A 26017-nucleotide genomic window follows, 5' to 3' on the forward strand; every position below is an offset into this window, starting at 1 on the left:
ATTATCTCTTAAGTTTGTTTCACTTCTCGCAAGTGTTTCGATACTTGCGAGCGACGGTATACGCGTAAATGCCAAAATAGAATTGAAGTCATATTAAAGATACTACGGTACTACGTTCTCCTTATTATGTACACGCTACGTGTTCTTCTTGCCTATTCTTCTCATTGTTTATTAACACTTGACATCAATATCGGGGAAAATTTTATTCAAGACATATAACATGATTTTTATGACGTATAAAAATAAGGTATAAAATTTAATTCGCAATTGACGAAAAAATATTCGATGGAATAAATGTGAGTTTGCTGAATAAACATTTGCTTATATCTTATATTGCACGTAAAGTACATGTTATATATATGTGATTATTGTTTATTGAATTATTTACTTAAGAATGTTAAATAATATTCAAAGTGTAGGAATTATCTTCGATATTTTTACTTTTGGGGTCCTGCAATACAGTTTCACACCATCGCATAGATGTTTTATCACTTGCAATTTATTTATTATTCGTTTGATGCGCGTCCAAAAGAACTTGTTGCATCCACGCTTGTTTATATCAAAATTAATAAGTATTTAACGATTCGGAAGAAATGATACAAACATAAGCTTGTATTGTATTATATGTATAAGTTATTTACCACCATTTTCATCGCTGTCGGTTTAAATAACGCAAGTTGTATGAAAGTAAATTTTTCACATTTAACAAATAGCTTTATTACCGTTCTATTCGAAGAAGAAGAAATTCAGAAACTGAAGCTGTTATTGAATCGAATCGAATGGTTTTGAGCTCCTAATTATTTTCAGTTGTAACAGAAAATGAGATGTTACTTGGAAAAAATATCCTTTTTCTACAAAGCACATATTTATTCGTACTTGCAAGAACAATTAAATACCAAAGCATCGAAACATAAAACTACATCGTGATATAAAATTTGTATTTTTTCCAATAGAATGGTGAATCCAGTAGATTGTAAATCGCAAAAGTATCTTTTTAATTGAATCGTCGTAAATTACCAGTATCGACTAAGGCGAATTAACTTACTTCGCAGTGATCAGCGCTTAAACAAATTTCTAAAATGACCGTCGAATAACAATCAGATTCTAAATCCCAAATCCAGTGAAGTTTCTTTATTTCTACGTGGACATGACTTGTTAAAGAAACTTTGATGGTGTACAACGAATGTGCTTTCATAGTGATAATCAAACGTTATGGTGTAAAATACGCGATGCCAATTGCCCTTAAAAAATGGATATTTTTGTGCATCATGGCTTAATGCACGTGACAACTATTTTTCTATACACGACTTGAACGATCAACGAAAACTACGATATAACGAAGACATAAATTTCTTTTTGAATCAGAAAGCAACTGCCTGTTCGATTTTAAATCCTTCGTTCGGAAAAAGAGGACATTGAAGGATAAAAATCAACTTTGAAAACCTTTCACCAACAAGAGTTGTCTCGAATAAGTCAGATACAGGAACACGTTACGTCAGTTGCGCGAACGAATTTTTCCTCCCTTCTTAAAAAGGTATGCTTATTTTCAAAAGGAACAACTTGGGAACAATAGTTGTTTCAAATACATTGTTAAGAACACAAACATATTAAATATATACATATATAATAGAATATAATAGAATATTCGCGTAGATGTCTAACTTGTCAAGCGTTTAATCGAAGGAATAATGCTTATAAATGAAGGAATAGGAAACTTTGCTAAATGCTATGAGCATAAGAAGAGTGGAGAAAAGAAAACTGGCGACGGAGGACGGCAAAGGGTCCGATTTGCTCGAAGGATCCTACGCCGCGCGGCGATTTCTTTCGAAGGGAGCGCGAGTGAATTCTCATTTTTTGCCCAAGGCTAGAGAAATACCTAAATCTGCTGGGATTAAATCGACTTGAAACGATTCCACGAGCTAAACGAAGCTCCGAAAGGAACGAATCTCCGAAAGATCTTTAAACTTGCAGCTCTGTGCGTCTTTGCGTCCTGAAGGGAGACCTAACTTCAAATAGACTGGCAAAGTTGCATTTTCCCTTCCACCGGTTAAGAAAGGTGGAAGACAGGGCAAAGCGATTGAAGGATGAATGGCGAGGGACGACGTTAGCGATCTAATGACCGCCGTCTGACGAAAACGAAAGAAAAAGAGAGGAAGCTTTCGCGTTTCTTCGGTCATTCAAAATGCTGGACATATTTCGAGGTCTGAAGAGCCTTATTAAGATCTCTCACGTACATATTGACACAGCTGTGTTCCGATTGCATTATAGTTTAACCGTGATCCTGCTGATTTCGTTTTCGTTGATCGTGACCACGAGACAATACGTTGGTAATCCGATCGATTGTATTCATAGTAAGGATCTACCGGAAGACGTGTTGAATACGTATTGTTGGATTCATAGTACGTATACGATTACTGCGGCTTATAGGAAACGAGAGGGTTTCGAAGTACCGTTTCCTGGCGTAGATAACTCAAAGTCGCATCCGGAGACGGAAAGGAAGGAGTACAGGTACTATCAGTGGGTCTGCTTCATGCTGTTTCTGCAGGTAATCGATCACAATTTCTTTTCTCCTCAATCTTCTTCCTGCTCCCTAGAATCGTAGACAATCTTGTTTTCATTTTCTATCTATTCTCTCCTGTCTTATATCTTTTTGCCATTAATGTCTTTCGTTTTCGCTTTCGCTTTCGCTTTCGCTTTCGCTTTCGTTTTCGCTTTCGCTTTCGCTTTCACTTTCTTTTCGATAATAACGTAGAAGAGCTACTGACCGAAAATGTATGCAACGGAGAAGCGTCCAGTTTCGTTCTTCGACGCTCTTCGACGATAATATTACCAGTCCTGTACCTATCTCTATATTCCTACGTTATATCTAGCTCTAACCATTCTGCCACGTGGAATAACGTTCTACTAGATGCTTGCTCGTACCCAGTCGATAATTAGTCAAGTTCAAACGTACTAAAAGCGTACTAAAACGTATTAAAAACATTTCATTCTACGTTTCCTTCTTATTCTTTCATAAGAATAATCTCCTCGGTCGGCTACTATGCAACAATCAAACTTGGACATTACCGGAATTGTTTCGAACGAACAAATATTTATCTACGATAATTTTTCAAATAACTTCATTTTAGTCAATTATCTTCTCCGTATAATGATTCTTAACGAATTACTCCCTCTTTATTTGGCAGAATAATTATTTCCTGCCTGTTTAGATTAAAAATTGTACTCAGGCAAATACCCGGTCTAATTGTAAGTGCGAGCGTAAAGTTTGTACGGATACAGCCAGTCATGGTCGGTCCGATTGGTGCTATTAATTTACCAAACAGCAATAGTCTTCTTGATACAATGTTTGAAAAAACACACGATTATACGATAAATGTTAAAAGTAGATTTCACGGGCGGTACAGTTCACACGCGATATAAATATTATTGATAATACTATAACATGAGACAAATTTTTATCCGAGTAAGTTATTCGATTAAATTTCTGTACAAGTAAATTCTTTCATGCATAACTTATCCTGAACGTTTATCCAGATAAATCCTTAATCGATTGGATATTCCTGCGTAATTGGCGAATAATATATTTTTTTATTTATCATTTGTTCGAAAAGTTTTATTCAATTTCGATAAAAACGAATTGAATAATTTATAATGGCAATAATTGAAATAATTTGATTAAAATGGCAAGTAAAGATAGTAAGGTAGTTCTTGAACGTGAAATTGAAAACATCCGCAAGATATTTTGGAAACTAGTTCGGAATTAATTCGTTTGAGACGTAAAAGACAGGAATCGTATTCACGAAGATTCGACAATGAGAAAAGCCGGATAACGAGCGAACTGGTTGCGGCTACGGTCGTGGAATTTACCCGCTACTTACAGAAGCTTATATTTAGTTCATTGCCAAGAAAGAAACCCTAAGCATATTAACTCGTTAAACCCGTAACCGTTGCTTCGTCACCGAGGGTCGTCGCTGTCGCGTGAGTCGCCTTGGCGCTCGGTCAAAGACGCTCCTCCACCCTCACCTTAAACGATCAGCCGATGTCTTCAACTAGAACATGTTCTTCGACGGAATTAAATTCTCTCTCCGTTGATTCGGTATCGATCGGTAGAACGGCTGACCAGCCACGCGTCGATTTCCTCCATGAATGATTCCTAATGCTACTACAGTTGTCGAATCTGCTATAATAAATATAAAATTAATGATGTTCGTGTAAAAATTTATCTGTACAAAAATTTATTTATCTCATATGTTATCGCAGCTAAACGAAGTAAGAACACGTAGACTTATTACCCATGAAACGTGTTTTCAAGATTTATTATACAATTGTATATTTTTTTCAAACATCAGAGATCAGGAAGATTATCGCTGTTTAATCGATAGTAGGAATCGAACTTATGTTACAACAAATTACAATAAATTGTTCGAAACTGTCGAACATGAAGTTAATTTTCTGACTGAATGAAATTTATATGCATGTAAGAAGGAGATTAAACGATTGATCAAATTATTTAACAAGACGAAAATGTGAATATCGATCTTTCAAGGTGTAGAAGCTGTAGAAAAGCCAACGACCCTCTCGATTTCAATCATTTTTGGATATGTTGCAAAACTCGACGTTTTCAACATGTCTTTTTCTGTACATGTTACGTGGTGGACTCGCTTAGTTTTCGAAATATTCGCGAAAAACTTGCGGTACCGGCAAACTGAATTCCGCGTACGGCTGTGTACATCTGTGGTAGAGCGTATGCGTTAGCGTTGGTTGCCTGCCGCCGCTTATCTTCTGCTTACATACAAACGAGAGTCGGCCGAGCTGAAAGGTTCTGCGCACAACGTGCCTATACGAGACAAAGTAAGAAATGTCTGTTATAAATCAATTAAAAGCGAATATCATGAATGCGTTGAGTTTAGGCCGGATTTGTGGAATGTTTTTAATCCGTCTCGCGACAGCGCTTATTATTTTTATAATTGATCCGTTGCCATCTCACGCAGGCGTTAGCGGCCGGATTGGGAAATCTAATCGAAACCTAAACCCGATACATTAATGATATTCGCTTTTAATTTTAATCGAGTTAATAAAAGCTACAACTTTTGCAGACTTTTGCAGCCTCGCATACGTACGTTGTGCACGAGGCCTTTCAGTTCTGCCGACCCTCGTTTGTAAACAGAAGATAAGCGGCTGTCGGTAACCAACACTGACGCATACGCTATCACAGACGCACAACCGTACGCGGAATTCAGTTTGCCGGTACCGCAAGTTTTTCGCAAATATCCTGGAAACTAAGCGAATCCACCATTTACATATATAAATTATTCGAAATATCGATTTCTCCAACATGTACAAAAATCATGGAAATTGACGGATATTCAGCTTTTCTACGGTTTTACCGTCTTTCAGAAATCTTTAACTACAAAAAACGGTACTTTTTCTATCACATTTCTGTCAAAGAAGGATACGTACATATGTAATCTCGAAACTTTGCAATGTCAGTGTTCCTAGATTTTTATTCTTTTAATTGCTAAAGATATGCAAACAGAGAGAACGAGTTTCTTTTCGTTCAGACAGAAACATGATTATACTGGTTAGGTCTTAATTCGTGACACAATTTTGTCGAAATTTCTATTGCGAACAATAGCATTTCCTTACGTTTACGGTTACTGCTTATTTTTTTGTAAAAATAATTTTGAAAATTCGTGGAACATGCACGCAGCAGGTCAACAGTTTGCGTACTCATTCTCTTTTCCCTTTTTTACGAAGCACCGTTCTTCTTAAGGTAGAAGAGAACCCGTAAATTCGTAGTTTTACTATTATAACGTTTCGTTTCTCTGACTCGAGCTTTCTTTCTTATTTGGCCCGGTAAAGTGCTCTGGTGGAGTCTCGGCAGACTCTCGCCCACGTTGCCCAGGAGTCATGGCACAAAAGGGTAGACGCCGGCGAACCAATAAGAGGTGTGGGGTGGTTTCCACAATCCTGGTAATGGCCTCCGTGCGGACGATGTGCCAGGGCTCGTAAGGTGCTAAGGTCTGGGGCGCACGTGAGCTTACGATACGTTCACCGCTACTGAGAACACAGGGGATCCCCTGCCGGAACATTGGAAGTCTCCTTGCTACACATTGGCCGAAAAAATATAACCCATACGTCACTGTGATTTGTAACCTAAAAATAGCGACATAACATACGCATCGTAGACCCTGTCCTAACAGTTTGCTTTAAGTTCGCGAATTGTTTGTTGTACGAAAGATTGTTTTAGGCAGACGTCGTGTGTTTTAAAATGAATTCGATTAAAGCTATGGCTTTACTAATCTGTTTTCCAGATGTTATCCTACGCGAAACATTTAGTAAATTGTTGCGAGGCGAGTTTATACGGAAAATCGCTAATACGAACCTATGAAAAATATTCAAACGGTAATATGACAACAAATTTACGATTACTTTATTTGCGTTTGCTGTAATTAAAAAATGTTAATTTCTATCATATATATATATATATATACACACACATTATCGTGTATAATTACATTTTCTAATGTTTTAAAGTGCGATATCTTCTGAAATAATTGCCCAAGACCCAAATCATAACCACAGAGGATACGAAAAGATCTTCATTCTATTTACGCGGCACTGTACACTTTGATTAAAACATTGCTGAATTTCCTTCTAGAATCACGCGTTTCGCAAATTTTCCATCACATAACCAAGATAACCGTTGATTGTTGATTGTCCGGGCTTCGTATCTAATTTCTTTATACGTGTACAGGAACGTACGATAATTAAAAAAACTCTCGATACATGATACTCTCGATACATGAGGAAGCTGGACGATCCGCCGCGGTCGACCAGCGTAACAACACGATCTAATGTCAGGTATCGCAAATAAAGACAATGTATGCTCTTACGTACTGATTCAACGATCAAACTTTTTTTACTTTTGACGTTTCCTTTTTCTTTTTTTTTTTTTCTCTTTTTTTAAATTAAACTTTTACCAACGTATTTGTGAGATCTTTCGATTTCGAAAACGACAGCAAACACGCTATAATTCGAATCGTATTTACAAATCGATATGTATTTAATTATAAATGTTAATAGTACAATACAAACTATAAATGTTAATTACCATTAATAAATAATTTTAATTAATTAATTAAATATGCTAGCAAATTATATCGTGTTTGGTGTTATTTTAATCGGACAAATGTAAGAAACGCATTGATAAGAACGTATGATTTCTGAATGTTAAACTGAACGACTAAAAGCGAATATTATCGATGTGTTGGGTTTAGGTTTCGGTTAGATTTTACATCCGGCCGCCACGAAGCAACGACGGTTTGCGTCCAATAACAACGAATTAATTGTACGAATAACGAACGGATAAATAATTGATATTATTTTTCGAAATAGAATAATTGTTATAATTTAGTGCGAGCATTAGCAGCAAGCAAATTTAGCGAGACGGCTGAATTAAAGATACTTTAGACTCATCCAAATCCGACACATCGATGATATTCATATTGAAATAACTTTCAATCATGATAGTCATTTCTCGTAACGTGAAATGCGTACTTGCGTTGTGCGTTTAAACCCGGGTTTAAACTCGTCGACTTTCGTTTAAAAAAAAGAAGATAAGCAATACCAAGAAAATAAGGTAACCAATACCGACGCATAGACTACCACAAACGCAGAATTGATTGTAGCGGTAACGGCAGTTTTTCGCGAATATTTCGGAAACTAAGCGAGTTCGGTGCTTATATGTCTAGATCTGTCGGAACCGTACGAAGGAGTTGCTAGTTCTACAGAAGCGTCCGCTTCAGTGGTTCAGTCTAAATGCCTGGATCGGCAAAATTTGGAGAATTCGAACAAGGAAATGGAAAAGAACGAACGTGAATGAGATACCGATACTCGGTACGGGACGACGCGGACTGCGCTAAGACAATGTAACTTAATACGGTTGGCTCGAAGCTCGCGTGGAGACTTTGTTTTCAAAGATTGGCGGTGATGGCTAAAGTGAACGCTTCTGTATCTCGTGTTTCTGCAGACATCGTTGTCGTATTATCGCTGCGTAGTCGAAGCAGGAAAGTAATTATACGTCGACGGATCCGATTAGGCGCCGTCTTTGTTCGTCGAGAGTTAACGAAATTACACACGCGACAGAGTTTGCCATATCAATTCGATCTCGTTTGACTAGATGTTATTGCGACGTAACTATACGTCGATAAATTGCTTCAACAAATAAATCGTTCGATTTATTTGTTTATTTCACTCGATATTTTATATTAGAACGTGTATTTCGTGAAAAGGATTAAACTGTTGTAAGGAAGAAAGCGGAATGCATTATTATAATTTCATTGATAAACCAAGGAGACAGCACTTGACGAAATCCAAAGTAATATAATTAAATCGTAGCTAAGTCAAGTAGGCAGGTGAAATCTTGCAAAAATTGTATCGTTAAAGGAAATAACTAGGACCGGAAGAATGATAAAAAGGAAAAATTATTATGTACAGCGAATTTCGAGCGAACGACATGTAAATACTTACAAGCGGGGGATTAGGTGATTTCTTGTGAAAAGAGAAGAAGAAGATACACGTATAGTGTCAATCTTTCAGGAGAATAATGTTTCAACATGTTTGATATTAAGAGTTTGCCTGATACATTATCATACATGATACATTAATTGAAAAAACATGAAGGATAATCCTTTGATATTCGGTTGATAAATTTTCCAATTTTTGTTCATTTTTCTCGATAACGAAATCATATAAGAAGTTGGAATTCTGAAGGCAAATGACAAAGGGAACGACGACGATTGAAACATTGTAAAGAACAACGGTATGTGCAACTTCATTGACAAGACAAGAGGAAGATACTTAGAGGATCATACAAGTTATGTGTTTAGTATCGAGGCCAAGGGATGCCTCTCAAGTTCGGCCAGTCTTCTAACGGCTTGCTTCCGCGCACCACGTGTGTCTGTCACCGTGTCCGAATACTCGTTCCGTCCTCTCGTTGCTCTGGTTTTTCCATTTTTATCCATTTTTATCCACTCATTTATCCTAGAAATATACAGTTGTTTAGGAGAAAAAAGAAAATCAGCACCCATTTACCAGGTCACGCGTGCCAAACAAGTTGGAATTAACTGTGGAAGAACGTGCTTAGTAGCTCGTTATAGAAACGCGCGTCAAACATGACAGAACGTGGAGAAGATCTGTAAATTGAAGAAAAAATGAAAATATTCGAAGAAATTGTCGACTTGGCAAGTCCTTCTAGCAGTGATCTCAAAGAAGTTTGCGGAAAGTATTGCAACTGTACGAAAGAATGATAACAGAAAGTGGGAAATGAAATACTTTTCAGAAAGGAAGATGAATGAAATGAGGAAAATTGAAAGGATGGCAGCTTGAAAGGTAGAAAGGTAGAAACTCGACGAAATACGTATATTGTGAAGCATCGAGTGAAAAATTGAGTTGGTCAGAGTTTTCTGTGGTTAATCACGATGATGAAACCGATACGGGCCGACAGTGACGAACATTATTTCTCTACGCGTTTGCTGTTTCCTGTGAAATATTTGAAGGATTACGTAATGATACGCGCAACCTGCAGTAAAAATCGTACACATTCTGTGAATATTTAGATAAAATTGATAGAAATTTGGAACGTTTTTGAGAAAACTGTCTCGAATATTTCTCCGCGTTAGATAAAAAAACAAACTGAATAGTCGGGATCGGAAATTGTACATCATTTAGAAATATTCATCTTTTCTTTCGGACATTTATCGATATTAAATCGGCAGAATGATATTTCAACGAAAATTTCTTACAATAACGCGTGTTATCGTTTTTATTTAACGTTCTCCATCCGGAAAATGCATCTTTCAATTTGAATTTTATGAATTCTCGAACCGTTAGCTTCTATTCTTAGATTTTAATCATCGGTGAAAGCTTGACGTACACGTAAGCGTCAACTTCGTCTACAATAATTCAACTGCTAATTACAAGTCTAATATGCTTGCAGTTAATTTCAATTTCAGCAGTTTTGCATTAACGAGTAAGAATCGAGTTTAATCGCCTCCAAGTTATAACCTTCGACTAAAAGTTTCAACGTCTATAACTATGTTAACTTCGATAATCTATAAACAATCGATCACTACCTCGACAATATTTCATTTCGATAATTCCTCGTTTAATAATTATCGGATTTCGAATTTGAAGAATTCGCCAACCGATAATCGTACGATTTTTAATTTCTCCCCAAAATTTCCCTACCAATAGTTATTTGACTTGAAGAAGAATTGCTTGACCGATAATTATTGGATTTGCAATATCAAAAATTTATCGACCGATAACTGCTTGAATTTCAAGTTGAAAGACTTGCAAGCTCATAATTATTTGGCTTTCGAGTTCACGAATTTTCCAAATGATAATTATCTCCCATCGCGATTCGATTCAGCAAGAAAAATCCTGCAATTGCAAATAAGAAGACCACCGATTAAAAAGATTATTCGAAATAAAAGAAAAACCGATCTTCACCTCTGATAAGTATCTTCGAAACGACCGAAAGCTCGAATTACAAAGACGGATCTGCAAAACGGGGAAGAGAACGATCATCTTCTCGAAGAGGAGGATTCTGTAGTCTCGAAATTGATTCGTCGTTCGAGACGTAGAAAAATGCCTCTGATGATGAAGATGGTGGATGTATTCGGCTCCTTGAGGTCTCTGTTTAAAGTTCAACGGATCTCCGAGGACACTATGATATTTCGACTGCATTATCGCGCAACGGTGGCGCTTTTGCTTGGTGGGTGTGTAACGCTGGCGTGCAAAAGTATTTCCGGTTCGCCAATCCACTGTGAGGCCTCAGGTTCCGTGGATAAAATTGTTTTGGAAACATTTTGCTGGCTACATACCACGTATAGTATGGTGCACGCGTTTAATAAGAGTTTGGGACAGGCAGTACCTTATCCTGGTGTTTCGAATAGCAAAGGAGATGGAATGCACGGACACGCGTCGCATCCCTTGGTCAAACAGCACAAGTATTATCAATGGGTCATCTTCTTTCTATTGTTGCAAGTATGAAAACGTCATTCTATCGCTGTGGTAGATGATATTAATAGCGATAATAGCGATTGGCACGATAATTCCGTAGAATTTCCACTTTTCCAAACGTTTGATTATCCGAACGATATCGGACGATAAAATAAACTAGTTACTCTAAACTGACTTGGATATATCATTCTCCATAATTCCTTATTAGACGTAAAAGTGGCGAAGAAATTTATTATTGTACTATTTCACCTCATAAAAGTAAAGTTTTTAACACCCATGTACACATGCGCGCGCGCACACGCTATTTATAATACATTATTACAAAATATATATTGTACTTTTAATCATAAAAGTACTTGTAATATGAATATTTTCTATTATCCCTAATAATATAAGATATGATTATCTATGATATAATAATGTCTCGACACGTGGCTAAAACACATCAACACGTTATTACGAAAATATTACTACAACGACTACTATAAATATCGCTGTACTCTTTTAATTCTGTCCTTGTTCAAATATAAAGGCAACTCCACATATTTGACTAGGGAGTTTGCTGTGGTTTGAAAATAGCGTATCATCATTTTGTCCCGAATTCTCATGTTTGAAAGCGATCTTACAACTTTTAAATATCACAAACAGCATCGTGTGTATGTATATTTTACTCAAATTATTTATTCTTTATTAACTTGTTCGGTGTAGCAAGTACGCTTAGTCCGCAGTTTGTCCATCTTACAAAAATAGCGTACGTTTATTTTAATCAACCCTGTAATGTGTCACGTGTAATGTGCAATACACCCATTGAACGTGGTAATAGCGTTAAAATATTGGACGATTCTTTTTTTCAGGCGATCCTGTTCTACACGCCTCGATGGCTATGGAAAGGATGGGAGGGTGGCAAGATTCATGCTTTAATGATGGATCTTGATATCGGTCTTTGTTCCGAGGTCGAAAAGAAGCAGAAGAAGAAAATGTTGCTCGACTATCTGTGGGAGAATCTTCGATTTCACAATTGGTGGGCATACAGGTACTACCTCTGCGAACTTCTTGCCCTGCTGAATGTGGTCGGTGAGTTGCACGTTAGTTCTTCTTCTTCGTCGTTTCGATACGTGATAAATTATATTGGTCGTTATGCGCAATAGGGGACTTGATCCCTACCGATCTCAATTTTCTTTCTACGCATTGTGCAGTAACCGGCTTTTTTACATAGCTCAAACTAAACTTAGCTTATTGACGTGTATACGATGAGTGAGTATGCGCGGCTGTGCACGCTTGTGAAATGAATGGGGCGGGGGGCTATATACATACATGTACACATATTAGAAATTAATACAATCAGCATTAGTGCGAAATAATTTTCGATGAATCGATTGACGCACGCGCAAGGCAAGTAATAAAAAAAAACTAGAAAAGATGGGAAAACAGTAATATCTGGGTAATGTGCGGTATAGAATTAAATATCACGTAATTACATATTTATTTTTATTTATTATTTCTTAGTCCGTGCCTTTCGGCTTTGGACGAACCTTCGGTTTTACATCACTTATGTCTAATTCTTTTCTTACATATCTACCAATAGTACAATATCTTTTCCACTCTATTCTATTGCACTCCCTTGGTTACGTAATTACATATATTCTACAAACATTCTGCAGTATTCTGAAAAACATAATCTAAAGTCTAAACAATGCGCAATTCTTTACATAGAGATTTCTCGAAACAATGAACAGAATTATAAAAGAAAATCAATCCTGTTCGGACATGTATTGTTTGTTTTTTAACTAGTTTTAATACTTGATTAATGGGATAGCATGAATACGTACAGGAAACATTCGATAATAAAGAATGAATGTAAGAAGATGATAAAGAACTGTACAGTCCTCATCCCCACAAGGCGTAAGCGATGGGGGGTGGGGTGGGGGTGGGGCAGGAAGGAGAAGGAGATTCCCCTGACGCACCGGAAAGCACGACGACCCGTTGCGATCTAGCAATGTAACACGATCCAAGAATGTGGCATATCGTTGAGACAATGTATCTAGATACAAATTCAAAAGCAAAACTTTTTTATTTTTAACCTTTTTTTCCAAGTCAAACGTTTACCAACGTATCTTTCTGGTGAAAACGAACACGATACAAACATTTTAATCGGAAAAATTGCCGATTCTTGTGTAATTATCGAATGTTTCCCGTATTTAAATGTCACGTAGTTTAATGAACCGTTCGATCTTTTCAAAGAGCTTTTAAAGGAGGATACAAATAAATAAGGTGTAATAATCGATGAGATGAGATTTGGCTATTTATAATATTAAATATGAAAGAAAGCTCATCGACGTTTCTGCGCCCGTGCGCTTTCCGTCGTCAGAGATATAACGTATTAAAGGTCTAACTAACTGAGAATACGATAATTTAATAGTGAAAATAAAATATAGTGAAATTAATAAAAGATCGAGTGATGTTTAAGAGCAGTACGCTTAACGATATAGGCAATAGTTTGAGTAATTGAATATAAGCGTAATGCGGGCAACGAGATCGTTAATTTTACCAATTTCGCAAATGAAGTAAAACTCGATGCAAAGAAACAAGAAGAAAGAAAAATTAACACGAGTACTCGTACAATTGGAGGATACATACCGTAGCGTTCCTCTTTCTTCGTCAACCTTTTTCCTTGCCAGCTATCGCAGACTATTTAGATCATCTGCTTAAATGGCTGAAACGATTAAGAATTTTCGTGCTAAGAAACTTTAGTAATGGTACGACTAAATCAAAATTTATATATAATATAATAGGTATATATGTAGGAAATTAATCGCTTTAATCTATAATGTGTACAGAGACTGGCTACAAAAAGTATTTACACACCATTGTATTCGTTATAACACTTACATATCGATTACGCAAGGGTAATTCATGCAATTTAATCACCTCAAATAACTTTTAAATTATGCGTTCGATGAAAAATTGTTACGTACAAATAGGTGCGTGGTTTTAGAAAGGGCAAAAGGCGATGTAACGGCATTTCTTCTATACATCTCGTATAGAGAGATTTCAAAACTTTCAACGTCAACTTTGTTTTCTTTAAACAAAATCATATATATTTTATGTCACAGTTGGAAAGAATATCAATCTGCAAGTAAAAAAATATCCTATTACGACGTTAAACCTAACGGCGGAGGAGATATTGTGCACCGTTTATGGAAAAGTTAGCTCGGTATCGGCGATAAAGATGAATAGTAGCGTCAGAAGATGATTCTAACAATCTTTGTCACTACCGCTGTCTTTCCTTATCCATATACACACGTATGCATATGTGTATGCATGCATATACATGCAATATCTTCAAACTCCACGCTGTTTCCTAGTACTAGTATTTCGAGTACGGTATATTTATTAAATATACCGAATCGGTAAATTCGTTTCTTTTCGACACGTGAAAGTTTTCCAAGAATATGTGCCCAAAGCACCGTTTCATCTTCAACGTACCATGCGTCTCTTTGACGAACGAATAAACTTTAGTCTTCGCCTTCTTTAGTTATTTTTAAGTTGGCAAATCGTTTAACATCTGCTTCGTCCGTAAATAGTGCGGAGAAAGTAAGAATTTCACTAGAGAGTCGTCCTTTTGTAGCTAATTAGACAATTTGAATTTCCAATTTCGAGGGGCAGCTTTTTTGTTAACTCTTTTGGAAGTTGCGAAAGTTAAATATACACGAGTATAAAGGAAAAATATCGAATATAGAATGCAATTTTTCCATATGTAAAAATCTTTTTTTATGTGTCTATTAACACTTGCAATGAAAACGGTCGTAAACGGTCAACGAGCAGAAATGTAGATAAATTTTCGGTAACTCTGAATCAACAGTTTTATCAAACGTAATAAGTAATAATCAAATTGATAGAAGCGGAACAGCGAAAGTTAAGTGTCGATAATTTTCAACGTACTCGCAACGGCAGAACACGAGATGCGTTTGATAAAGAGAAAAGAGAAAGAGAAAGAAAAAGGAAACGAAGAAAAGAAACAAAACGATCACGGATGGAAAAGTTGAGGACATTAAACGGATAATTTAAAAGGGAATCGTAGTTCTTGAAAGAAGAAAAAACCACATAATTGAAGGATTTCGATCGTTAAACGTTCTGTTTAGAAATAATTATATATTCATATAAGCGATGGAAAATATGTTTCGCTGCCGATCAGATGAATTCTATTTCCATTATATACGTATGTTAGCGACAAAACATCATCTCAAGGAGATTATGGCAGATAGCATTAGCTAAATAGGTATTTAGCGTTAGCGTGATTTATGAGTGAGCCATGGACTCGATAAGCACCCCGGCAGAATACTTGAATTGAAAGATTCGTGAGATAGCTCACCTATGGCAAGCGATCCGACGAGACGTTTCATTGCCAAAGAATTGAAGAATCGGGCATTGTCCGAAGGAGATCTGGCTACGAACCGGACAACAAGGCATCGACGTGTTTCGGTATCTAACGGTAAGCGGCCCAGCGTACGCGGCGCTTACCCCAGAACCTCGAAAGAGCAAAGAAAGAGTATAAAAGCTCTTTATAAAACGATCCAACACGTATAACGGTTATCGTACGACGATTATCGAGAGAAATTGTGTTTTGGTTGCTGATAATGGTGTAAACTATCGTTTGCCATTCGATCATCCAAGATACGTAAAGAGAAAGGCGATCTGTATAAAACTCGAAGAAACGTATGTTTGTTAAATTGATACTTGATTTCTAACTGGAATTATTTAACAGAAAAATCAACAAATATAATTTTCTATCGAAGGACAAATATTTTGAAAATTCGCACTGTTGCCACTTGTCATCGACGTACCGAATAATTTTTGTTCGAGTTTGACGTTAGTGGTTGGTAATTTGAAGGAAAAGTTTGGTTTCGTAGCGATAAGACATAAACTTGAAAGCCAAACACCTAATCCAAACATAGATAGCTACTATGCGCGAAATACGATTTCTCTCATCGATACTGCTTATCGACTAGCGAAATTTCCTACATCGATAACGATTATCGGCAATGAAAAAGATTTTTCGTCCAGATATAATTATTATTTGTTACAAAAAACATTTTAATCGGAAAGATAATTGCTATTCTGTGACCTTTTTCATGACATTTTGCTTGTAACGGTTATGGACCCTGAAAAAGGGAAAAATATAAAGAAACGATACAAAAGGGAAAAATATAAGATGAGGAATGCGCAACTATTGTAGAAAAAGGAGAGACGTAAAGCATTATTGCGTACTAAATAATACAGATTGACTATTGACTATTTACGATATTTACAATATGCTACAGTCGTGTTAGTAGTTGTTAGTTGTATTATTAATCGTATAATAAAGCGTGTGACGACATTGATGCTGTCATCCTTACCTTCTTTCAGAAGCGTGCCCGACGATACGGATCTATGCAGCGGTAGCGTTCCATGTTGTTCCGATTGTTATCTCAGCTTCATCTTTTGTCGGTTCGGATCGAATGAATTATACAAAAATTTACTGAAATTATCGAAAATATTTTATAGATAATTATAGAATTATGAAAATATATGGTTATCGTGCTACAGGCGTGTTCTTTTAATTATAGATTGGTATGTACGAAAGATGCGATAAATAAGCGGAATGTTTTGTTCGTTTTTCGTTCGCATGGAAACAAAATTATCACGGTATATAAATAATGCCGGAGGAAGGTAGCCAGTTTTTCTTTCTGTATGCAAAGTCGACAAACAAACAAACAATCATCGACAATATATTCGTTGATAATAGTAGTTAATAATAATGAAATATGTTCGTTCATGACCGCGCAATACGGACGATAGTACAGTGGAACCTGGACTTTGGGTCGGACAGACCCCCAGGTCGGTGGCAACAGACATTGGAGAAGTCGGATCTTGCGCGCAACTATGAGTTCGTTCGTGCTTATTCGTCTTCGTTTAAGTTCATCTGCGTTCGTTTGTGTTTCCCTGCGTACTGTCTTGTTCGTTTGCGCTTGTTCGCGAGATGTCGTCCTAGCGGCGTAAAGAAGAACCGGTGAATGAACGAACGATTCACGATGAAATTTGGCAACGATACAACGGACCACGTATGCCACACTTAAACGACCGATATACGCGTGTAATTGTCTGTCGCTTTTCTTCAACGACCACTTTGTTCCTGGCAGACTGCTGTCGACGTTCTCTAACAATCGGGATACTGGTAATACGAATTGGCAATTGCATAGGTATAATTACATAGATATAATCGCCGCCCGGTCTTACATTTCAAGATATTCGTAAAATTCTTCGATTGAATTCAGGTTACGATTGCGGTATTCCAAAGTAGGAGGAGGTGGTTGTTTCATTTTTTGGAAATTTGACGAAGAAAATCACCGAAGAGCTATTCTATTCCGCGTGTAATCGACTGTAACTTTTATTAACTAGATATACGGTACTGAGAGTATGAATACGTATGAATACGGTGACTGAGAAAAATATTTACACGTTTATCGTGGAAAACTTTGACGGACAATGCTATTGGTCGGGTGTCTAATTTTGCAACAGTCGATAGACTGACCAAGGCCTGATAGGCCTGAGCTGATAAGCCACAGATATAGAAAAAAAAAAAAAACGGATTTTTAAAAGAATCGCAAATTTTATGCCTCTACATGCCACTTGCGATCGTCGCGATCGTCATAATCGGTTGCTACCGTTGACACGAAAAGATTCCGTCGACGCTTTTCAATAAAACGATACCGATTCTTGTTATATTAGAAACATTGAAATATGTTCGAGTAACGATGAAAGCGAGAAGGCCAGCCAAAACGCGGAAAAATATTTTCCTTACGTTTTTCAATATATTTAAGGAGCCAGACGCCTAGGAGAAAGTCTAAGATTGCTGTGACACGCGATAAAGTAGTTTCGTTTCTAGCAGAAAAAGCGAAACAGTTTGGTAAAACACGCGACGATGGCGATTCGATATCGACGGTTACCTCGGCTGCTGCCGCTCGACGTAACGGAACCGCTAAACGCGTGCGGCTGTTACTCGCCACTATTGAATATCATACGTCACATACGTCACATACGGCACATACGGCACATACGACGGTACTGGTACACACCCGTTTATCTTCTAATAAATCGTTTTCTTATCATGCGCGCTACATCTTATTCTCGTAGTACAAAGTTTTCCGAGTCGTACGAAATTTATTGTATTTGGGTGTAATTAATCGCTATTAGTAGCGTAAACGCTACGATAAATACGCTGGTGTGGCAATACTTTTTCTAGCCAGCGTAATGCCTACTCGATATTTAGAGCGAATCCATGGCGATAGAAATTATACGAAGCGTTTGAATTTGAGCAGGTCAGATGTTCCTGATGAACCGGTTCTTCGATGGTGCGTTCCTGACGTTCGGTATCGACGTGCTCAGGTTCCTCGAGTCGGATCAGGAGGACCGGATCGATCCGATGATTTACGTATTCCCTAGAATGACCAAGTGCACCTTCTACAAATACGGCGTAAGCGGAGAGGTGGAGAGGCACGACGCCGTTTGCATACTGCCGTTGAACGTCGTCAACGAGAAGATCTACGTGTTTCTCTGGTTCTGGTTCCTCTTTCTCGGCATGCTGAGCTTCGTCACGATTTTATACAGGGTAAGCGACTCTTTTTCGTTTCATGTACGGTACAGGCTCCTATATCGAGAGTAATAGGAAGGCAAAAATAGTTGGATAACCAAATAATCATCTTCCTCGTATTAAATTTCATTCGTTCGAACGGAGATCAAAGAAATTGTTAGTTTGTTTCAATCAACTGCACAAATTTTCGACGCGAGAAACGAGAAACGTACATTTTCATTTTCTGTTTACGCTCTAACGTACGTATAACGATAGCAGATATTGTATTCGGATAACAGATTGTTCGGATTATGTGTACGTTAAATTTAGTGAAAAAGACGATAATTTATTTATCGGTGGGAAAAATTGTAACGAAACTTGCAACATTCCATGTATTATCGATCAATATCGTCTAAACGTTCGACAGATTCTCCGACTGAATAAATATCCAGTCAAAGGAATACCGGCTGATCGATTCGAAAAGTGGACTAGTCCCGAGACGATGATCCGTCCGCGAGAAAAACATACAGAATGTACCACGAAAAACTCGTGGTTTCAACGATTCTCCAAACCAATTCCACCTTCTCCATACGATTCTAAATAGTTTGCGAGACGATGAGAGAGATGCCTCGTTCCGAAGACGGGACGCGATCGAGAGTTCGGCTATAGTTGTGGAATATGCATGCCGATGGGCATAGCCGATAGGCATAGCCGATAGGGTCATCGAGCGCAACGAAGGCTCCCCCTGCCCCCATCGGCATGCTCGTAGACGTCGCTCACGCGCTCACACGGTACCGTGTGCGTGCGAATTGCGAGCGGGCCGGGTCGATCTCGGTGGGAAACGGATGAACGATACCTGGCCCAACCATTAGATAATGGTGGTGGAAATTCCTGCGGGTGACCCCCGATTTGTTAAATTGGTAGTAAAATTTCAAAAACAAACGCGTTTGTAACACGCTCGGCTATTATTTTCTTCATTTTACAATTTATTTTTACATTAGTATCACACTGTATTAGATATGAACTCTATCAGGTTTTCAAGCTACGTTACTTGATTACACATACTCGATATATCAATATCTTACTGCATAAAATTTATATAGCAACGATCCTTCAATATTATCTTTATTCAAAGTTTACATTTGTTCGGCATTTTTTCAAACTTTTGTTTCTCTAGTTTTTGCTACCACTATCGTATACTACGATAATTATATTTCGCAGCATTTCTACGTTGCTGCTTGAGAAGCTCTCTATTACACTTCGAGTGGCTGGTTACGTTATCTTGACAAAGAATATCCGCGCATAACTCGCGACAGTTAACCTTCGACATTCTCAACTTCTTCTCGTACCTGTTTTAGATCGTAATTATATTTTCGCCAAGAACGAGAGTATACCTTCTACGACTACGGTTTCGTTTGGTCAGGAGAGAAGCCGTGGAAACGATAGTTCGGCGGAGCAAAGTCGGTGATTGGTTTCTTCTCTATATGCTCGGCGAGAATTTGGACACGGTGATATACCGGGATGTGATGCACGAGCTGGCGAATAAACTCGCCTCGAGACATCATCACAGTGTGCCCGGGATCAAAGGGGAACTACAGGAGGCCTGATCCAAGTGAGTTTATACAATAGTATCTTTTGTCGTGCCGTTAAAATCGTTTCCTTAAATTTTTAAATTTTCCGTTTATATTATCCCAGGATAATACGTTGTCCTTTTATTGTATCTGAAAACGAAAGGTTTACGTTCGTAAATGCTAGTTACGTCTCGGACGGTTTCGGCAAATTCTATTCGAAATAAAATAGCAACAACGAACAACGGAAAATAATTGTTTGAAATAATATATATTATATTATGATAATAGATATTTCATTGAAACTTATTAGAAATACTCGATTACGTTTTAGAAATAACGCGGAAGAAATAGTTTTATTTCGTGTCGAGTCATTTCGACGCCGTTTTCACTTGAAATAATTACACGCGAATAGAATTTATCTCAACGAAATATTATTTTATTTGTGTATTATTATATTATATTTCGTTATATTTTACAACAACTACGAAATTTTGCATCGCGATACTCGGGAAAGAATGTGAAGAATGCGTCAGTCGTTCGACGTGAAAACCTATTCTTAAGGTTGATTATAGCGTAATAGCAAGTACGGGAAAGTAATAAGCAGGATAAATAGAAATAAATAGTCAAAATGGCCGTTATGTAAAACGAATGATATTTACGACACGATCGTTATCACGTAGCGTTTGTGAAAGGAATTTATTTAGGTTACTAACGTTTCGGCTTACTAAGAAACTAGATTAACTCAAAATCACTTACGCTTTGCTCGAGGTGTATAGCCACTGAACCAAGTTGTACGCTTATGCCACAGATTCCGGGCTATTGTCTTCTTATTGTACTTGCATGTTCCGTATAGGCTTGAGACTTGTTCGAAACGTGCGCAGCTCGTAACAGGAGGCTCACCACCCTATCGACAAGTTAATCGCAAGTTGATCAACCTCGTTATTCCTAAACTGACTCCTAGGATCGTCCCGTTTGTTGAAACCTTCCACACTTAGCTCGCAATATCGTTGCAGCGCATCGACAACGGGTGCGCTCACTGCATCTTGACGCTAAGAAAAAGATATATGAAAACTAAGCGATTATCAGAATTACATACGATACGTTTGTTAGCGTGCAAAGACTGGCATCAAAATTTTAGTTTCGCTAAAACCATGCTTGCTTGTTGACTCAACGCGTGTATAGTCGTTTTTTAGAACACCGCGAAAAACATCGAATCCTCCAACGAGACTCGTTTACCATGGGACAGTTTCGAAGGCAGTTTTCGATTTGCCATCGCATCGCGCCTGTTTCGATTATTACTCGCAAAGTTGATATTCACCGTTTCAGAATTCTGACATGTTTAGACACGAAAGGATCTATGAACTGTAAATATTAATTTCCTGTTGGTTTAACAAACATCGATTTAGCCAGGCAGAAACTCGTTAAAATTTGGTTTAGTTCGGCAGCCGATAAATGATTATCAGCTTGAATTAGATAATAGGGTTAAATTCACCGCTGCTTGCGACCGTGTTCCAGATTCACGCGTATAGGCAGGATTCGATGTTCAGTAACGACAGCTTTTTCAGTTTTCTTCGGTTTTTCACGAATATCTCGGAACTAGGTCCGAGCGGTGGTTACGTACGTGAGAGAAAGTTGTTCAGAATCGTGTCAACGTCGCGATGACGATGGGAAACTTGTAAATAATCGAAATAAAGGAAATATCGAAAGTGGAAACGCGTATCCTTGGCGTACACACGCGAACGTTCATAGAAATCGCACGAAGCGCTCTTCTTGCAAACTTGAATCGTGTAGAGGGATGTGCGGGTACCCGAAATCAGGGGATTGCCGTGCTTCGAGTATTCAAGTATAGAGTATCGGCGTACACATATTTGCCTATGATATGTACCATCCAAGTATACATATCAGGATCCCGAAACTACGTATTCAGTCACGGCCGTGTACAAGCGGATCGGTAATATAGTATTACCTTATTACAACCTTAAGGCATTAATAGAAATAATATAAGGTTGTATAAATAATATAGTTGTATCGAAAGACGGACAAATAGTAACGCGTGACATCAACCACATCTCGATCTACACCAGAGATAAGATATCGACCCCCGAGCTTCGGACTCTTTTACACGTCATAAACTACACCGATCCCCTCAACATCCCCAAACCAAAACGCATATAAGCCGAGACTTGAGCTTTTCTCTGAAGTTTACGTGACAAACTCGTAGTAACCTCGTCTTGAGCTATCAGGCATAGCGATAGATTTCTTGCCCTAGGAGATAGATGTATCGTGGTTAATGCTAACGTTTGACGAAAAGAAAGCGATAACGTGACATTTACCTTTATTTCCTTTTATTTCCACTGATTATTACATCTTTTCACGTTGCGTTTCGCGCTTCGAACAAAACGCATCGAACAAGACGTTTCGAACAAAACGCTTGAATGAATTCGATGATATAGATTGATGGAAAAAACTTGTGAATAATACAATAGTGCGTTAACGGGATATCGATCTTCGATAGATTAAACTTTCCATAAACTCGTAAACATCCGCGGTATAGCGATAAATGCTATTAAGTCGCCATATATAAATTCTGTCCTAGTTGCTCGATGGTTTTACATAAAGCCTTTGAATATGTGACGTCATACGGCCACTTGTAGCTGATACTGTCAATACGAATCTGCTGGCATAAATTAGGGACCAGAGGGCATAAATTTGTCGGCAACAAGCTTTAGACATTAACACACGTCCTCCTATTTTCGGCCGTTTAACAGCCACGCACGCGAGAGGGCTGCGTTCTGTTGAGTTTTAGTTCGAAATAACAGCATCATCTTGAAAGCAACGCGTGTGAAACATCAAGTGTAAAAGGAAAGAATACAGATGGTATATTTGTCCATCGACGCAGCAGGCCAATCGATATTGCAGCCTTCTTGCTTTGCGTGTACATAGTATAGACGTTATATACTGCCGTTCAAAACTTATCCTGACTTTTGTATGAAAGATTTCTCAGACGCGCGCACACACAAGCTGTTTTTCCTGCTCTCGAATCCATCTATCGATAGGCTATTTTCGAAAACTAACCGAGAACCTATGACATAGGATACGCGTGAAGAATCGACAAAGAATAGATACATAACGTTGCGCCGGTCGGATGCCGACAACAATTTCAGAATGTAAATGGATCTGGCGGCAGGCTTTTTAAAGAGTACACAGGTGGTCAATCCGATGACTTGGTAGATGACTCCGTTTCGTTAGTTTGATCGGGAGCCGTAGTGATAGCAGATAGATAGGCCATATTCGTTCGTTCGGCGATGCAGTTCGCGGTTTTAGTCTGTCCCACTACTACTTACTAGAGTCATCCCGCATTTTTTTTATTATTATCCTTTTATGTATATTCTACGGTTGTATCGTTCTTGCAGGTTGCCTCGGAGAGCCACGGAAACCAGCGCGATTCTCAAGGCAACGAGAAACTACTTTTCACCGGAAAGGTGCCACCTACTTCTGTTTTCCAGAGATCCACGGACGAACGATCGAATCAAACGGATCGCTTTATATTCGTTATTCGAATCGTATGTTTTTCCTTCCTTGTACCTTAGCACCGGTTCGAGGATCGTTGGCGAATTATTTTTATGAACGTTGTTCCAACGAGAGCAATCTCTCAATCGATCGTGCTCGCGTAAAAGACAAATTGCCAACAACGTGCCTTACGACGACTTTCCATCGATTTTCAAAGCATTTTCACTACACGTCGTTCGAATTTGATTAATTTAAAAAGTGAAAGCACGATGGAAGAAAATCGTCTAACAAATATACGTATATAAAGATTCGACAAAATAAAAAAATATATATATATGGATTTGACGGATAGATTGTCAACAATTACAAATCGAAGGTGGACCATTTTCTAATTGGCGAATTAATGAAAACTGATGGATTAATCTCTTCTAAAAGGATAAGAGCGTGAGAGAAAAACGAAAATGGTTCTTCTGTTAGTGAAATTCAAAGTATTATTAAAATGAAAATGAAAATACAGGTATGTATTTATTTCCGTCGCCTAAAGTGTTCTACCTCGTACAGTCGCATTGAAAGGCTGTAACTCTGCCATTTTTTCGTAAAATATGCGTTATTAGGCTCTTGCAGATGAAATGGCCAAAATGTTTAGAATTTTATTGAAAGCAATATTTATTGAACGAAATGTTTGAACTCGATACGTTTTCACTATTGCGGGACAAGATCAAGATTCAAGTATGTCGTTACGACATAATGGGACGATATCGGCAGTCCCTGTATAACACAAAGATTAATCTATTTATATTTACATATACTTGAAGTAAACTATTACAATATTAAATCTTTTGTCGTTTGCTAAAAGTATAGAAATATATAAAACCTTTTCCCTTTTTTAACCTCTTAACGTTCGCAATTCGTCCCGTTACAGCAAAAAGATTTTTTAAAATTCTTAAAATTCGCATGTCAAATATGTTTTGCTTACGTTCTAATGTTATATTTCTGGGTTTTACCTTTCTGGGTAGAATCAAAGTCGCGATTCAAATGATTTTCCTTCGTCCGTCGATATGTACAATACAACTGTTACTTTTGAAACTATATTTGCAAATATATTTGCACGTTCGATTCGTTTTGCCACTCGTATTTCTATATTCATATATAATCATCTTTATCGATATATACACAATCGGTCACGCGAAAGCCTACATACATCGACATCGAAGAGACTGAAAACGCTTTATCAGAAAATTATTTATTACACTTGCAAATAATTGAACTTGCAACGTTCAAAAATATTCCTAACGGAAGTAAGCAGATAAGGAATCGTTATAGAATATGTATCTGACGAATCAATCGCGACGTTCGCAAGATCAATATATATTTAACCGTTTGACTTGATTTATTTATTCTAGACATTAAAGTAAGGTAAATTTTAGAACGAGTTTACTCGCAAAGAATAGCCATTTGATATGATACATTCAATTTCTATACATTAATCACGCGAAATCAGACGTAAAAGACTATACATCTGTGTATCTTATGTTGTAGTATTCGTTACGAAATTAATATTATTACGCTATGGAACGAAATATTCGCAGAAATGTTGTAATGGCTACTGAAAGAATGTATGCCATCTTACGCGAAAATATATTTGAAATGTATAAAAAAAAAATATATACATATATATATATAATTAATATATGTATATAATATATATAATTAAAGGGTTTAATTAAAATTAAATTGCCAGAAGGATTTACACCTATTTATATTCCGCTTATTTTATTATTTTATAAAATGCTTCGTTATCTTATCGAATTACAAACTTTTTACATTCCTGCCATAATCAATTTTTCGATACGTATTCGCAGAAAAGGATTTAGTTGCGATGACTTTTGAATATATTATCGAGATTATCAAGTCGAGTAATATTGCGAAAAGTTTGCTATTAGGAAGTTGTTATTGTATTTAACGATGTTTCGACAAAAGTACGCAATTTTTACATTTGACAGAGTGTGAATAACCAAGAACTTTCTTTCTTTTTTCTTTCCTTTTTGACCCCCTAAACTTGTTTCTGATTAACTTTAAATCAGATTTTAGCGTTTATTAAAAAGTCATTATCGAAATAATTTTATTATAAACTTTTTTCGTTGAATCTTTTTTTTTTTTTTTTTTTTTTTGAATATATTTATCTTTCCTTTTGCCGAATAATCATATCGTGTGTTTCGCTTATTTTGATAATATTAACAGTTTTCGTAAATTCGTATAGTTTCTATGTGAAAATTAGCACTGTACACGTGTAGCACGA

At 37.3% G+C, this 26017-nt stretch overlaps 2 protein-coding genes and 1 long non-coding RNA gene across 12 annotated transcripts in view; 1 reads left to right on the forward strand and 2 right to left on the reverse strand.

Moving 5' to 3' along the window:
• The first annotated feature begins 806 nt into the window (after positions 1 to 806).
• LOC126914634 (innexin shaking-B) lies at positions 807 to 24553 on the forward strand. Of its 2 annotated transcripts, none has more exons than XM_050718801.1 (5): positions 807 to 2545; positions 11883 to 12102; positions 18387 to 18676; positions 19996 to 20249; positions 23622 to 24553. In XM_050718801.1, the coding sequence occupies exons 1-4, from the start codon at positions 2183 to 2185 to the stop codon at positions 20242 to 20244; spliced, it is 1122 nt and encodes a 373-aa protein (XP_050574758.1). In that variant the 5' UTR covers positions 807 to 2182; the 3' UTR covers positions 20245 to 20249; positions 23622 to 24553. The 2 variants fall into 2 exon arrangements, with proteins under 2 accessions (XP_050574758.1, XP_050574757.1); XM_050718800.1 differs by lacking the exon at positions 807 to 2545 and adding an exon at positions 10529 to 11052.
• On the reverse strand, positions 13658 to 17902 carry LOC126914642 (uncharacterized). The gene is made up of 3 exons (XR_007709762.1): positions 17525 to 17902; positions 16425 to 16546; positions 13658 to 13741 (listed from the first exon to the last, which is right to left on the reverse strand). It is a non-coding gene; the product is annotated as an uncharacterized LOC126914642 (long non-coding RNA).
• LOC126914639 (uncharacterized) overlaps positions 19603 to 26017 on the reverse strand; it is a 65641-nt gene continuing 59226 nt past the window's right edge. For 5 of the 9 annotated variants that reach the window (XR_007709758.1, XR_007709756.1, XR_007709755.1 and 2 more), the window contains 2 exons: positions 20965 to 21257; positions 19603 to 20358 (listed from right to left, as the gene is read on the reverse strand). Coding sequence is in view for 4 of the 9 variants with exons in the window: in XM_050718811.1 (XP_050574768.1) it covers positions 20324 to 20358; positions 20965 to 21112 (183 nt within the window). In the remaining 5 variants the exon portion in view is untranslated. The remainder of the gene's footprint in view (positions 20359 to 20964; positions 21258 to 26017) is intronic. The other 4 variants (XM_050718811.1, XM_050718808.1, XM_050718809.1 and 1 more) reach the window with 1 other exon arrangement.

This window comes from Bombus affinis, chromosome 3 (assembly GCF_024516045.1).
Source record: "Bombus affinis isolate iyBomAffi1 chromosome 3, iyBomAffi1.2, whole genome shotgun sequence".
In the NCBI taxonomy this organism is placed as follows: domain Eukaryota; kingdom Metazoa; phylum Arthropoda; class Insecta; order Hymenoptera; family Apidae; genus Bombus; species Bombus affinis.

Coding starts and splice junctions, on each gene's coding strand:
- LOC126914634 (XM_050718800.1), top strand. CDS start 10,654: ATGCCTCTGATGATGAAGATGGTGGATGTATTCGGCTCCTTGAGGTCT. Junction 11,053..11,882: donor TCTTCTTTCTATTGTTGCAA/GTATGAAAACGT, acceptor TCTTTTTTTCAG/GCGATCCTGTTCTACACGCC. Junction 18,677..19,995: donor TCGTCACGATTTTATACAGG/GTAAGCGACTCT, acceptor TACCTGTTTTAG/ATCGTAATTATATTTTCGCC.